The sequence below is a fragment of the Aquila chrysaetos genome, chromosome 11 (genome assembly GCF_900496995.4).
Source record: "Aquila chrysaetos chrysaetos chromosome 11, bAquChr1.4, whole genome shotgun sequence".
Lineage (NCBI taxonomy): Eukaryota > Metazoa > Chordata > Aves > Accipitriformes > Accipitridae > Aquila > Aquila chrysaetos.
In genome coordinates, this window is record NC_044014.1 from 3,035,936 (window position 1) to 3,049,754 (window position 13,819).

Consider the following 13,819-nt stretch of genomic DNA (forward strand, 5'->3'; position numbering starts at 1 on the left):
TCCATTCCTCCAAGTTAATTCAGCAGACACCCCACAGGCACTGTTTGCACGCAACTAAAATCCCTTGCACCCTTATGAGCCAGCGGTCATTATGCATTCCCCAAGCTTTGTCCAACCCTTTTCGTGAGGAAAAACTGCCAGGCATGATAAGCAAGCGATGCATGGTTGTTCTTTGTGAAGACAACTATTGTCTGCTAAGAGTAGAGGCGAGCCCTCCAAACCCCCTTGGCTTCAGACCTGACGCTGGGCTCAAACCACAGTCCAAGAATTAAATGCTCAGCACATTAGCTGCTAACCCACCAGCCACGGCTTAACCTTGCAAGCAGTACATCACTGCCTGGTCCCAAAAAGATGATTTATGATTATATGACAGTCCCTTCTCTTTCTTATACAGGCCAACATGTTGCTCTAGAGTAAAGAAATCACAGCTTTTTTATCATGTTGAACTCTGTCTGGATAAAGAAACAGTCTAGTTCCTTATTTCCATAGGTTTATCCTTGAATAACACACCAAGGCTGTTGCTACTTGTAGCCAGTACTATAGCATCCCCTGTGAAAAGCACAGCGTAGAAAGCAGAGCTAGCATAACTATGTTATTTTCTGAACTTGTCCGTAACGTATTAACGTAAGTAAGTCCAATTCTCCAGTGCGTCCTGGCTGAAATGAACCATGAACACAATTTCTTGCTCTCTTTAGGTGCTCCGTCAACGCGTGAAACCTTTTCAAACCCACTTCCAGTTTACTGTGGGGAAAATCATGAAAAGCTGCTGAGCTGTTTCCTTGATACTACACCCATCCCTGAAGAGTTAACACCACAGTAGGCACCAAGTTGCTCTAAACTTCAGCAAGGGGTGGATTTCTAATGTTTCCAAGATCAGGAGATACCAGAAATGGCATATAACTGCAGGAGCTTCCCGTACTCTTACTCGTGTTAGACATCTCACCACCCATGCACAAACTCTTATGCTATTATGTGCTTTGAACACACCATGTAGCTGAGGCTGTCGGCTAAGGTGCTTGTGGGGCTCCGAGGCCCCTTGACCCTTCTCTCTGCAGTGATGGGTCCCTGGGCACGCATCAGTCTCTCTTTGCATTTAGCAGTCCCTCATTCTCATTCCCCCATTCCCAGGGCTGGCGTTCCTCATCCTGCACTGAAGCAGGCTCTCATCGCCAGGTTCAGACCCACGGGGTCTGCATTTCTACTTATCTTCTCGCGCAGACCCAGAGGAACTCCCGCAGTGGTTTTCTCGGACTAAGTCTGGTCATTTGGCTATTGCATAGAATCACTTTGATTATATTGTGTGTTTGGGAATATGGGGAGAATAAGAAAATAGTGTCAGAAGCTTTAGCTCACACAGACGTAAAACCGGTGGCAAATCATCCTGCCTGTGTGTCACAGCAGGGTGTGTGTCACAGGCTGCTGTGGCATTGCACACCCAGGGGCACTCCATTTTTGACATCCGTATTAACTCTCCAAGGGAAAAGACTCAGCTCCTCAGGCTTCCTGCACTGCCAGTGTGGACAGGTTCCTTCGGAGCCTCGTCCGAACTCCTGCATTGGCTCCTTGTTCTCGGGCACCCTCACAACTTAGGGAGGGAGCTTAGGGAAAAGTGGTCTCAGCTTAAGTGCAAACACTCCCTGAAATATCTTCTGCCACACTTAAATCTGAATTCTGCTGCAGTAACAGTGCAAGGAGAAATAATAGAGTGAGGGACATGCCTGCCGTAGTCAGCAGTGTTTTATACAAGGGCCTGGGAAAGACAGCTGAGGAGCCATCAATCTGCTGCGGTTCGGTTTCTAGAAAGCCAGTGAAGCTCGAGGAGCCCTGCGATACCCTTCAAGGTGCCCCGCAGCCAGTCCCTCCTGGCAGCAGTAAGGACAGGGGGTGATTGGAAAGCAGCAGCCAGGACATTTGCACAGAGGTCTCTAGTTCCCTCCATCACAACTTACCCTAAACCTCCAGCACCAACCCGTCTCGCCCTCCCACAGCCGTGCCCAGCAGGGATGAGCGTGGAGCTCGGGGCAGTGTAATGGCAAGGCTGCAGCCCAGTGTGTCCCACCACGCCGCTCGGGGCTGGGGGTGTCACGGCTCAGCAAAGCAGCCGTGGGTTGGCAGTCTTGAGAATTTGTTCTCCGAGAACTAGAGGAGACTATTTCTGGGCTTCTGTGGGAGTCTGGCTCAAGCAAGGATGGACCACAGCATCCCACCCCATCACAGCACCCCATCACCCTTTTTCACTAAAGTCTGCAGCTGCCCAGTTAGCCCGGAGACTCGTTACCTGATGCAGTTCTTCCTTCAAGCAGCGTTTTTGCTTAGAGGGACTGCAACTTCTCTGCTCCAATTAGACTGATTTATTTTAAAAATTCTCCTTTTCTTTCCAAGACACAAAAATAGAATTAGAGTACAACAGAAACACAAAGACATACAAATGATGGCCTCCATGTATACCTTGAATCATCATCTTAAACGCTCCCTGAAGAAAAGTTCTGGCAATGCAGCATGGCCCTTTCACTGAGCTCTCCATGGACTTCCCCAGCGCCGGACCCAGCCAAGCTGCTAACAAAGACCACGCTGGGAAAGCCCGAAGCACCTGCAGCCACCCGGGGTCCTCCTCTTTGTGTTTTGCTGCATTTTCAGGGTCCTGCAATGCCATACTGTCCCAGGGCAAATAGTCTCGAGGTGAAAATACGGAGTTCAGCCCGTACGGTTGGATCCAGAACTTTGTATCCTGAGGCAGAAGAAAATGTGGGTTGAGTGAAATAATTTCTTTCCCAGCTCTGAGGGCGGTGTCGTCACCATGTCTCGGGAAGGGTCCTCTGGCTCTGCCAGGGCAAGAGTTTCTCCATCCTTCCTATTTAAAAGTGTGTGCCTGCTCCTCGGCAAATGGATGTCGCAGTCCAAAGGCAGCTTTTTAAACTGAATGCCAGCTGAAACACATAGCTATTTTTTTCATCAAGAAATTCATCAACAGCCTTTTTTTTTTTTTTGGTAATGATACAAGGCTATCTCCCATCTTCGCTCTCTACATCACCTGCTCACCACAACCCTCAGCCACCTGGAAAAAAGCAGCTTAAAATGCAACTAATTTCAAAAATAAATTTCCCTGCACCCTTTAATGTTGTAGCTAACAGTTACCCTGCTGAAGCAAGAGTTTGAAACCTTGAACAGGATTCTACCCACTTTAAGAAGGAAACAGGGGTTATAATTTAAATGTCTTCTTACTCGATAGCCCTGGAAAATAGTAACATGAACAAAGAGATTCTGTCTGAAATATTTTAAAAGCCATTTCAGAATAGTGATTTTTTCTTGTATAAAAAGTGATTTTTCTTGTATGAAGCTTTTTTCAAAGAGGAGATTAATAAAAAAGAAATTTGTCTACAGAAACCTTCACAGGATATTGGCTGACAAGTTTGGTTTGCTCTTTCCTTCACTCCAGGTCTACTAAAGTTGGATATTTGTAAGCCAGATACTTTGTAATACTCTTTATCACAATTTGGGCCAGGAAAAACTTTGCTTGTACAGCTGATTCTTCCCCTCCATCGGGGAATTGCATCCCCAACATGTTTTAGGTTCTTAGACATTTTGTTTATGGGTTTTTTTGTCAAACTTGCTTTATGGTTTCATTATAACAGACAAAACCTTTGCATTATACAGGTTTCTGTTTGGGGTTGTTTTCTTGTAAACAACAACAGTAATATTTTTAGCTTTTTATTTAAGAAAGCTGTATTTTTGTCATAAGCGAGGAAGAGTGGGCTGGAGGAGACAGAGAGCCAGAAAAGAAAGGCAACAGATTATACAATTCACAGTTTTGTTTTCTTCAAACTCAAGGACCTTCAAAAAATGACCAGAAAGCAAAAGCAGGGAACAGGCACCGGGCATTAATCAGCAAGTAGGGGTGGCCCAAACCCTCTCATTTGAAGGATTTCATAAAATGCCCAAGCACAACCGCCACAGCTGCAGTCCATTAGTGCCATGTTGCATTTTTCCAAAGCTTCGTAAAAAATGCAGAAATCGCACATACGTGTGGATGCCGTGGATAACCCGGAGGTGTTTTTACCAAGGCAGCTTCAAGCAGCACGTGCCCCGGGAAGCCGGCAGGTGCATGGGGGGCTCCTGCTCTGTGGGGCAGAGCGCGGGCTGGATCGGGCTACCCGCACCACGGGCCACCAGCTCCCTACAAGCGATCGTCAAGGCGGTTAAGCAGGAAAACCAGCAATTAAAGAGCTCCTCAGCGGGGATGCGGCTTGATTTTGGACGCTCGGTTAAATCTGAAATTCTTCGTACGAATTATCGTCAGCTCCACAGGCTGACACAAAGATGATCTTGTGTGTTTGGGAAAAAATAAAGGGGTTTTATTTAGAAATGAGGGGGGGGGGGGATGGACACATGCCAAGCTGGTTCCCCACCCCCCCCCCCAGGAGTGGGGTCTGGGGGGGGTCAGGGCATATCCCTCTGTCCTTCCCTGCATCCCGGGCTCTCTCCTGGCATCTCTGGAAAACCCAGGCTGCAAACTCGGCACCCACCTCCCCTAAACCCACCGGGGTCGGCGGGAGCCTTGCATCCAGAGCGTGGGGGCCCCCTCGGCTGCTGCGGGGACCCCTGGCCATGCCAAAATGGGGAAACCAGCCCGGCCCCCCAACCTGGCAGGAGGTTAAAAGCCTTCCCAAGGTTTCGGTGGGAACAGACAGGGAGAAAAAAAACAGGGAGGGAAAACGATACCCACGGGCCAGCCTCGACGGCTTCACTCGGTTCCCAGCACACCCCCATCCCCGCCGCCCCTCTCCGTACTTAGAGGTCATAGATAAAAATGTACGTTTACGTGTCGCAAAAAAAAAAAAAAAAAAAAAAAAAGAAAAAAGGATGCTTCTGTGGTGCCTTAAGCGAGTCTCGGGGAGCTCCGGTCACGCCTGGGCCCCGGCGCGGCCGTAGAGGGGGGAATTGGCACCGGGGGGGGTCCGCAGCCCTCCTCCGCTCCCCCCCGCCTCGGCTTCGGCCCGTCTCTTCCTCCTCCTCCTAAAATTGCCGTTATCGAACATTTTCTCGCAGTTGGGGTCGAGGGTCCAGTAGTTGCCTTTGCCTGCGGAGAGAGGAAGGGGCCGGGCCCCCCCCCCAGGTGTTGTCCGACGCCGCCTTCCCGCGCCCCATCGCCGGCGGCTGAGGGGGCCGAGGGGTCTGAGGGGTCTGAGGGATCTGAGGAGGCTGAGGGGGCCGAGGAGACTGGGGGGGCTGAGGGTGCTGAGGGCGCCGAGGAGGCTGAGGGGGCTGAGGGTTCTGAGGGAAGGGGGAGACGCGCCCCGCCGGGCCCCCACCCCCGCCCCCGTCCCCTTACCCGGGTCGTCCTCGTCCCGCGGGACCTTCTTAAAGCAGTCGTTGAGGGACAGGTTGTGGCGGATGGAGTTCTGCCAGCCCGCCTTGCTTTTCTTGTAAAAGGGGAAGTTTTCGGCCACGTACTGGTAGATCTGGCTGAGGGTCCGCCGCCGGCCCGGCGCGCTGTGGATGGCCATGGCGATCAGCGCCGAGTAGGAATAGGGAGGCCTGGCCGGCCGCGGACACTCCTGAGGAGGGGACGAGCCCGGCCAGCCCCGCTCCGCACCCGCGGAACCCGACGCCGGCCTCTGCGCGGAGGCGCAGCCCGAGGGCGGGAAGGGGCCGGCGGGCAGGTAGGAGGCGGCGGGCCCGGCCAGCCACAGGTAGGGGTTGGCGGCGGGCAGCTGGGGGGGGGGTCGGCAGGGGCCGGCCCGGTGGGTAGATGCCGGGGCGCACCGCCACGTCCAGCAGCTCCTGGGGGTGAGGAGGGTGAGGAGGAGGGTGAGGAGGAGGGTGAGGCTCGGCGGGCGGCCCGAAGGCCTGCATGCTCCGCCGGCAACCCGCCAAACCCCCGGCGGCTGCGCGCCCCTCCGCGACCGCCCGCTTAAATACCGCCCGCCGCTCCGGCCGGCCGCTGCGCCTCCGCGACCCGGCGGTGGAGGAGCGGGGCGGGACGGGACGGGACGGGACACCCTTCCCTCCCTCCTCCTCCTCCTCCTCCTCCTCCTGCTGCCAGCCCCACGCGTGTCCGCGCCCCCCCCCCTCCCATCCCCGCAGGGAAAACACCTCCCGTCCCTCCGTCCGTCCGCCCGCCCCACACGGCAACAAGCCCCGCTCAGTAAGTCACCGGCAGGAGCAAGCTAAGAGCCCCCCCGGTGGGCATCACACACCCAGGAAAAGTCTCCTGCACAAACCGTCAGAATTTGGGAAAAACGCAGCGGTGGGAGATAACCACCTTCTGCTTCTTCCCGGGCACCAGATCCCTACAGAGGGGATCCTTTGTCCTGTAGTGAGGAATTAGCGACGCGTCAGGAAAAGGGAAGAAGGTGCCTAAACCCCCTCTGCAAACGTCCTTTAGGGACGGGAGAGACAAATTAGGAATTCCCAGGGCTTCGTGATTTGAGCTTTTGACGTGTGCGTGTAGGCTACGGCTGTGCTCGCAGGGTGACCTGCTCCCGCTGCATGGGAGATGCAAGAGCTTCGGCAATAAAGCTGAAATGCCCCTATTTGGTACCTTATAAAACAATTTCTGAACTTTGATTGACCTGAGCAGTGCCCGCCCCGACTGACACCTCTGTTTAGGATCTGTAATGTTACGGTAAAAGCAGCCCCACAGGCCCAGCTGTCCCTTCATTCAGCAAGCTTCGATTTCCGGCAAATAAATACATTTGCAAGAAATCATCAACACGCTCTCCCACATTTCCTTTAAGTACAAAATAAACATTAGTATCATTTGGAAATTAAACTGCAAAACGCCTAAAGGCGCGTTTGGTCCTACATGCACATATGAACTCCTAATACTGAACTCCTTAATGAACGCCTTAACTCAACCTGAACTCCTCTCTACTCTTACAGAAAGCCGTGGTGCTCGTCCGCACACCACCACCGCTCGCAGCCTTGCTGGCCCCCAGGCAGAGCTGTAACACACCAAATAAATCAGCGAGTGAGTTCAGTGCCCACGCGCTGCGTTGCAAGGGAAGGAAACAATTTCCTTCTTTTGGTACCGCTGGAGTTGACTTTAAAGTAAAATTCGTACTAGGCTTTGGTCCGTGGCAAACCATGCACCTGTACAGCTTCGGTGGAATATTGCAGCCACAAAAAAACATGTACATGATTTGATTTTCACTTTTTTGACATATGCGTGACATCCCATGAAAACTTTTCTTCTGCATTTCCTGTAAACCCAGAGTTCTGGGTTATGTTTTCTCCCATTGACCTTAAAATAGAAGAAAATAACCTAAAATTGTTCAACTTTGATAGAAGACATAATTTGATGAAAAATTGATTTTAAATTGCATTTCTGTATATTCTTTTGCTATAGAGTATGTCTGTCTTTTTGAAATTTCAGACCATTCCTCAGAAATACAGATAAAAGGCATGGCTTTATCAGTAGCTATAGCTATACATAGGTTAATATAAATGGGACACTGATCTGTGGTAGAAAATTAAAATACTTCAGGTGGCATCTCATACAAATAAAATCCTCTCCAATTCTTAATCTGTTGATCTGTATTTTGGGTCTGCGAAGCTAGGTGTGAAAGTAGGTCTGTATCACTACATCTTTGCATTTCCAGTATCATTCTTATGTCTGAACTATGTCTTTCTAAACCATGTTATTTGTGTGTGTGTGTATGTGCGTGTTGGCACTGGCGCTCCCGTGGCAGGTCTGCCTAACCCAGCACGCTTTCTCTGGGAGTGGCTCAGAGCAGGTGCTTCAGAGGTGCAAGAAACACTTAGGAGATTGGGTTTCTTCTTAATGGAAGGCAGTTAGTGGATAGCTTCTGCCCTGGAGCATGAGTGTTAACCCATTTTGCCCATATATATATATAAAAAGTACATATATATGTACATATACATATATATATATACACACACACATATGTACACCAACATACAGGCTTATGCCAAGGCAAGGATTTGTCTTTAACACCCTCTCGGAGCCACCCCAGAACCTACTCCTGGGCTGTACCCGGCAGCGCTGCGGCAGCACGCCGGCGGCACGGCTTTGCCAGGGGGAGGCCCGGGCCCTTTGCCGTATCACAATAATGTGCTAGGGAAGGTTTCGTCCGCTGAGCTTCAGGCCGTGCAGCAACGTACACCGGTTTGGCCGAGCTTTTGGAAAACGCTTAAGAAAAAAACAAGCCAATCATCAGTAATCATAGGCATTGGCATCTTCACTGGGTGGAAAAAAAAAGTGAAAAAATGTTGAAAACCATTGTCCTACTAATGTAAAGTTTGCACTGAATGTTCCTATATGCACATTGCAAAATTAGAAATAGTTGATTCATATGACTGACAGGGTATTCGCCTGAATACCAGTAACTTCAGGCATATTTTTAGAAGATCTGTCTTCAAATCTGGAAACTGTGAGGGGTGATACTCTTTCCATTTCAGTGAAATTAGTTCAGGAAACAACCCAACCCCAAACATTAAACTGAAAGTTATTTAATTTCGCTACACTTACTGATTACCTGGAGACATCCAGCACCAAATCGACCTCTGGGTATCACCAGCGTGGGTGCCCGTGGATGCTCCTGTTCCTCAGAAAGGCTGTTTTATTTTCCGTGGCATTCCTTGTCTGCTCGCTGCCTGTCTGTGTGTCAGCTACAGCTGCGGCCACAGGGTGAGGTGGAACATGTATTTGGTTCCATCGGGTTAGAGCGGACCGGCAGTGTGATATTAGTTGTGTTAGTCTAGTGCCTTGTGGCAAACTTCGGTGTGCGTTGGCTGAACTTTCGTGTGAGTTTTAGACATCTCCCATGTAAACGAGATAATTTGTTTCATGTATTTTCTAAATGTGCGAATTTACAAGTCTACAGAGAGCTCATTAAATTCTCCCCTTCTCAGTCGAGCTGACACCCGAGGACATGAAAACACTTACGCATAATATATTTGTTAATGCTGACTTCTTTTTGCTTTGCAGAAACCCAGCAAACACCCAAACATAAGTCCTTTACGATACTCTAACCCACAGGAAAAATACTTCCTAGCATGGAACGCGGAGCTTCTCACAACTTTCTTTCCGGCGAAAGCTGGCTTTGGAGCTCCACAGCCGCAGCGGAATTATTCCAAACCTGCCTACTGCGTCACTGCCACGTCACACCCAGCGGGTTTGGTTAATCGTGGGGCGGCGATGCCATCTAGCGGCAACGGCCCCCACTCCGCGGGGCGGCGTGGGGACCGGCGCGGGTGGGCGCGCTTCGCGCTGGAAAGGGTGTCCGACCCCCCCCCAGACCCCCACTCCGGGCCTGCTGCCACTCCAACCCTTCGGGGATCTGCCCTAAAGCCTGGGAAATGAGGTGCGTTAATGAGAGAGTGTGAAAGTGGACGTATTTCTAACACATGAGCGTGAAAGACAGACGTCCTTTCTTTCTTTCCTTGCTCTCTGCAGCATCCTGAGGAGGGGACGTGCCGAGGGAGGTGCTGAGCTCTCCTCTAGGGCATCCAGCGATAGGACGCGTGGGAATGGTTCAAAGCTGCGCCAGGGGACGTTCAGACTGGACATTAGGAAGCATTGCTTTACCAAGAGGGTGGTCAAACCCTGGAACGGGATTTCTAGAGAGGTGGTCGCTGCCCCAAGTCTGTCAGTGTTTAAGTGGCATTTGGACAATGCCCTTAACGACATGCTTTAAGTTCTGGTCAGCCCTGAAGTGGTCAGGCAGTTGGACTAGATGATCACTGTAGGGTGATCACTTCCAACTGAAATAGTCCTATTCTATTCTATTCTATTCTATTCTATTCTATTCTATTCTATTCCATTCTATTCTATTCTATTCCATGCCATGCCCTGCTATGCTGTAGCCAGTAGTGTTTGCACGTTGTATAGTGAATCCCCATCAAGTTACAAAATTTAATCAGCTTGCTAAAGGCCATGCGCACAGCAGCGTATGTACTCCCTGGCCTGGTCTGCTCCTGGGTGTCCATGTGCAGGACAGTGGAGTGGGTGAAAAACTGTTCAAGGCCAGCCTGGTCATCCTCTCCCTCATAACTACATTGATTCACTGCACCAGTTTCTCTTTCAAGCTGATGATCACCTGGGCTTTCCTTCCTTTCCCATTTCTTGCCACATGTTCTCTGCTCTATCTTCTTAAAATGGCTTGTGCAAAGTGATTTTCAACTATTACGCTCCATTTCTTTTTAAAAATGTGATGGCATGCCTGTATGCCTATGTGGCATATGTGGCAATACATAGGAACTGTTCTTGGAAAAGTCCAAGCAGAAACCTGAGTTTGGTCATCGCTATCATACTACCTAAGGTGTACCTACTACCCCTTGGTATCATTTCCTTCACTGTTTTTTGTATTTAAATTGTAACAGTAGCCATAGCAGTAGGTTGTGGTTGGCTTCTAGCTGCAGTGGGTATGATGCATGTTTAACATTTTATATGGTTATTATTTTAGTGCCTTGCTCTATAAATAAGGTGAATTAAAAGATCACAGTAGGTGCGATCAGTCGAAGGCAGAGCCAGAAATCAACATCTCCAGGCCAGCACGTTACAGCAACCATTTCAAACAAACAGGGCAAAAAGCAGAAGAGAAGCAGCACTCTTTCTGAAATCAGGATCCATGAAACACAAACTGCTTGAAATCTCAGGACAGACTGTGCCAGTGCCATGAGTTTTCCCAGTTTCTTTCACATGCCTTAAAATTAGTATCTTGAAAACCACTCCACGCTCCAAAACAGCAGAAAAGAAAGCAACTCCCAAAATACATGAGGTCCTAGATCATTTATCACTGCCAGTCAATACTGAGCCCCTGCATTTTCCGAAAACGTCACGGCAAAGGCCCCACCTTTCCAGCTGCAGAGCCTGCTGCCGACAACCCGGGTGTCAGGAATTTGGGGAAGTGCGATTCCTCCTTGTAGCACCGGCTCTTACCCCACGACTCTTGGTGGTGGCAATGGGATTAGCTCTTCTGCATCAAGTGGGAATAAATTCCGCATTTATTCCTCTATTCAAAATAGTTAAAGTAAACCTGAAGGAGGGGTGTGTATAGAGGCTGGTTGGGAGATTTAAATACAGTAATTCGCTTGAACAAAGCATTCGATACTTTTCTGGCAAAGCTGATTGAAATGTGGGTGGTTTGCACCAAAAACATCAGTCTGTGATTTCTCCTGAAACACCAGACTTCAGAAGAAACTCCCCTCATTCAAAATAAAGAGAGGTAGAAAGTGAAATAGAAACACATGGTGAGAAATAACAAACAACAAGTGATCTAACATGAAGTATCCAGAGTTTATCAAAACAGAAAGAAATACAGCAAATACCATGAATAGTAATCCAAATATTATTTTGAATTCCACACAACTATGCTCATTTGGCATGACAATTATTAGCTAACAAACGGACATTTTTCAGGTCAATCAAGCTTGAGGCAATTAGTTGGTGGCAATTAACTAAATTAACTCTAAAATTAGAATTCAAATAATCTCAGCAATTATGGTGTACTCCTGAAATGCGTCTCTTCAAAAGAAACCAATAAGACAGACAAATCCACTGGAGTTTGCCATATTTAAATTACACACTACATTCTAATTTATTTTAATATCTAACTTCCGACAGATCAGGCAATCCTTTTTCATGACCACGTGTTAAGAATGGCTTCGTACAAGAGAAATGTCATATGCGTTTTTCAATCTTTTGTGTCTCAGAATAATAGAATTTGCTTACACCAAAGGTTTTGGCATCGAATCCAGCTCCTTAGGTGTCATATCCTGATTATTTGAATTTATATACTTTATGTGGCTAAATCGTTTCATTTATATGCACTTCCGATTCTTCATGAAAATTTATGGGTTGGATTTCATCCATATTTTTTTCTACCTTTATCAGAGCTTGCCTTTCAATATTTAATTCAATCAGTTAATTTTCTTCCTGCCCATCTATCAACAAAAGTTGTAAGAATAATTCTTATTTAATTAAAAGGTTTTAAAGTCTGGAACGTTCTTTTAGAAACTTCTGCAATTCTAAAAAATTGTATTAAAACTAAGCTTTTCTCTTTCATTTATTGAAAAAACTAAAAGTAATTTGAAATCCGTCTGCACTTGCGTATCTCAGATGGAGAAGAGACACTACGGCATGTGAAGTGAGGTCTCTGCTGTGAAAGGGCCCTCAGCATCTCCAGCACCCCTTTGGGTGCTGATGTAATGACATGCAGGCATATAGTTGTATTTGTATTTATTTCACTATTCGTACTTTATGAAAACAGAACTAAAACTGCTGAGCCTGCTGGCAAAGAGTGGAAGGGAAGACGTGGGATGTCAGCCGAGGGTGTATGAGCGGGACCCACAAGCGGGGCGTGAGGATGACGGTACCAGTGGACAAAATACTTTCTAATAACAGGGTGACTTCGTGGCACTGCTCCATGCTCTGCAATTGATGTGAAGTTAAGGTGAGCAAGGAAATAAACAGGCTTCTCCCCTGGCCTCTCCCAGCCTTTCTCACCCAAGGCTTCTCAAATACAGAAGGTTTTAACATCAGCAGCTGGCAAATGATGAAACTCAGCAAAACAGCTCAGCTATTTAACACATATAAGTGATTCAAGTTTCTGCACGAAGCATCGCAACTAGATCGTCTGGCCCACCATCGGGCCTTTCTAGTGTCGTGGGTCCTACCATTAAATCACGAAGCAGCCGCTCCGCGGCGCCGGCCACGGCTCCGGCCAGGAGAGACCCTGCCTGCCCCGTGTCCCTGTAACCGACGTGACACAAGGTCTGCGGCTGAGAAGTTCTGAACGCTTGGCACGGCTCGGACACAGAGCTCTTCTGCGCTACTGGTTCCTCCTGGCAGGGCACGGGTTTGTGTCACCTCCTGGGCTAGCAGGCACTGCTTTTCTGCTGTGAGTTGTGGATGGAGATGCAAAATCGCCGTGAAGGCAAAGGTGAGATGGACGGGTAACTCTTCCGGCAAGTCAACCCGCTGCTCGTTACCCGTCTGCAGGGCATTTCTCATAGTTAAGTTTATATTTAATACCTATAAAACTTGTCAAATTTTTATCTTAAACCAGCAGATGTAGAAATTGGTTTTGAAAACAATGAAGTAGCTGCAACTGTAGAAAATTAACTTTGGGGCGTGTGGTGAGTACAGTAGAGAGAAGACATGGCCTGTAGCAGCAAACGCCACACCTAACATACTCACATCTATCTTCTTAAATTAGTATTTTTGATTACTCAGTAAACAAGTCCTTCTTTTCTAAGCGGAGAAAGGACTAATCTTTGCTTAAGAAAGCCAGGACATAGTGAAAAAAGTAATAAGGAGGCACCATTAATATTTTGTTTTAACATTTCTGAAGTTTACCAAAGACACATATAAATTGTCCCTTCTAAATTTATATACTGCATATATAAATTGTTGCTTTTATATATAAAATAGATAACCATTTTGCTCCTTTCTGAGTAAAAGATTCTATCTTGACAAGCATAAGCACAAAGTAGTATTAATATCCTCACAACACGATAAGCTTGTGCATTTCTTCATTAAGTTTTCCTTCAGTCTCACTACTCAGACTCTGGTAATTTTTTTTAATTTTTTTTCCCTCTTATTAAAATGATCGAAGATCAAGACCTGAAATTCAGAAAAGCCTGTACTGAAAAATAAATTCCCTGCAGCATCATTAAGGTGCAAAGATGATCAAAATCACTCACCAGCAATCTGGATGTGAGAAAGGCTCCAGTAGGCAGCTCTCCGTACGCTCCAGCCAAGCTCACTTTGCCTTCCCCTATGCCTGGTGTATGAAATGCCTGCCAGGAAAATCATCTATCTAAAAAAAAGAAGTGGAAAATGCATTTATTTGTC

At 47.9% G+C, this 13,819-nt stretch overlaps 1 protein-coding gene across 1 annotated transcript; it reads right to left on the reverse strand.

Moving 5' to 3' along the window:
• Window positions 1–2,336: 2,336 nt before the first annotated feature.
• Window positions 2,337–12,976, reverse strand: FOXI2 (forkhead box I2). The gene is made up of 5 exons (XM_030030822.1): window positions 12,727–12,976; window positions 7,997–8,152; window positions 5,330–5,941; window positions 4,865–5,077; window positions 2,337–4,174 (listed from the first exon to the last, which is right to left on the reverse strand). Exons 1-4 carry the CDS (start codon window positions 12,974–12,976, stop codon window positions 4,902–4,904), a joined length of 1,194 nt encoding a protein of 397 aa, XP_029886682.1. The 3' UTR covers window positions 2,337–4,174; window positions 4,865–4,901.
• Window positions 12,977–13,819: the final 843 nt, after the last annotated feature.

Bases quoted from the DNA above. Each gene is read 5' to 3' on its own strand.
- FOXI2 (XM_030030822.1), bottom strand. From the start codon at position 12,976: ATGAGAAATGCCCTGCAGACGGGTAACGAGCAGCGGGTTGACTTGCCG. The intron at 8,153-12,726 runs GTCGGTTACAGG...TTTTTTCTTAAG, and splicing joins AGCCGCAGACCTTGTGTCAC to CGTTTTCCAAAAGCTCGGCC. The intron at 5,942-7,996 runs GTACAGCCCAGG...GCGGAGGCGCAG, and splicing joins TGCTGCCGCAGCGCTGCCGG to CGGCCGGCCGGAGCGGCGGG.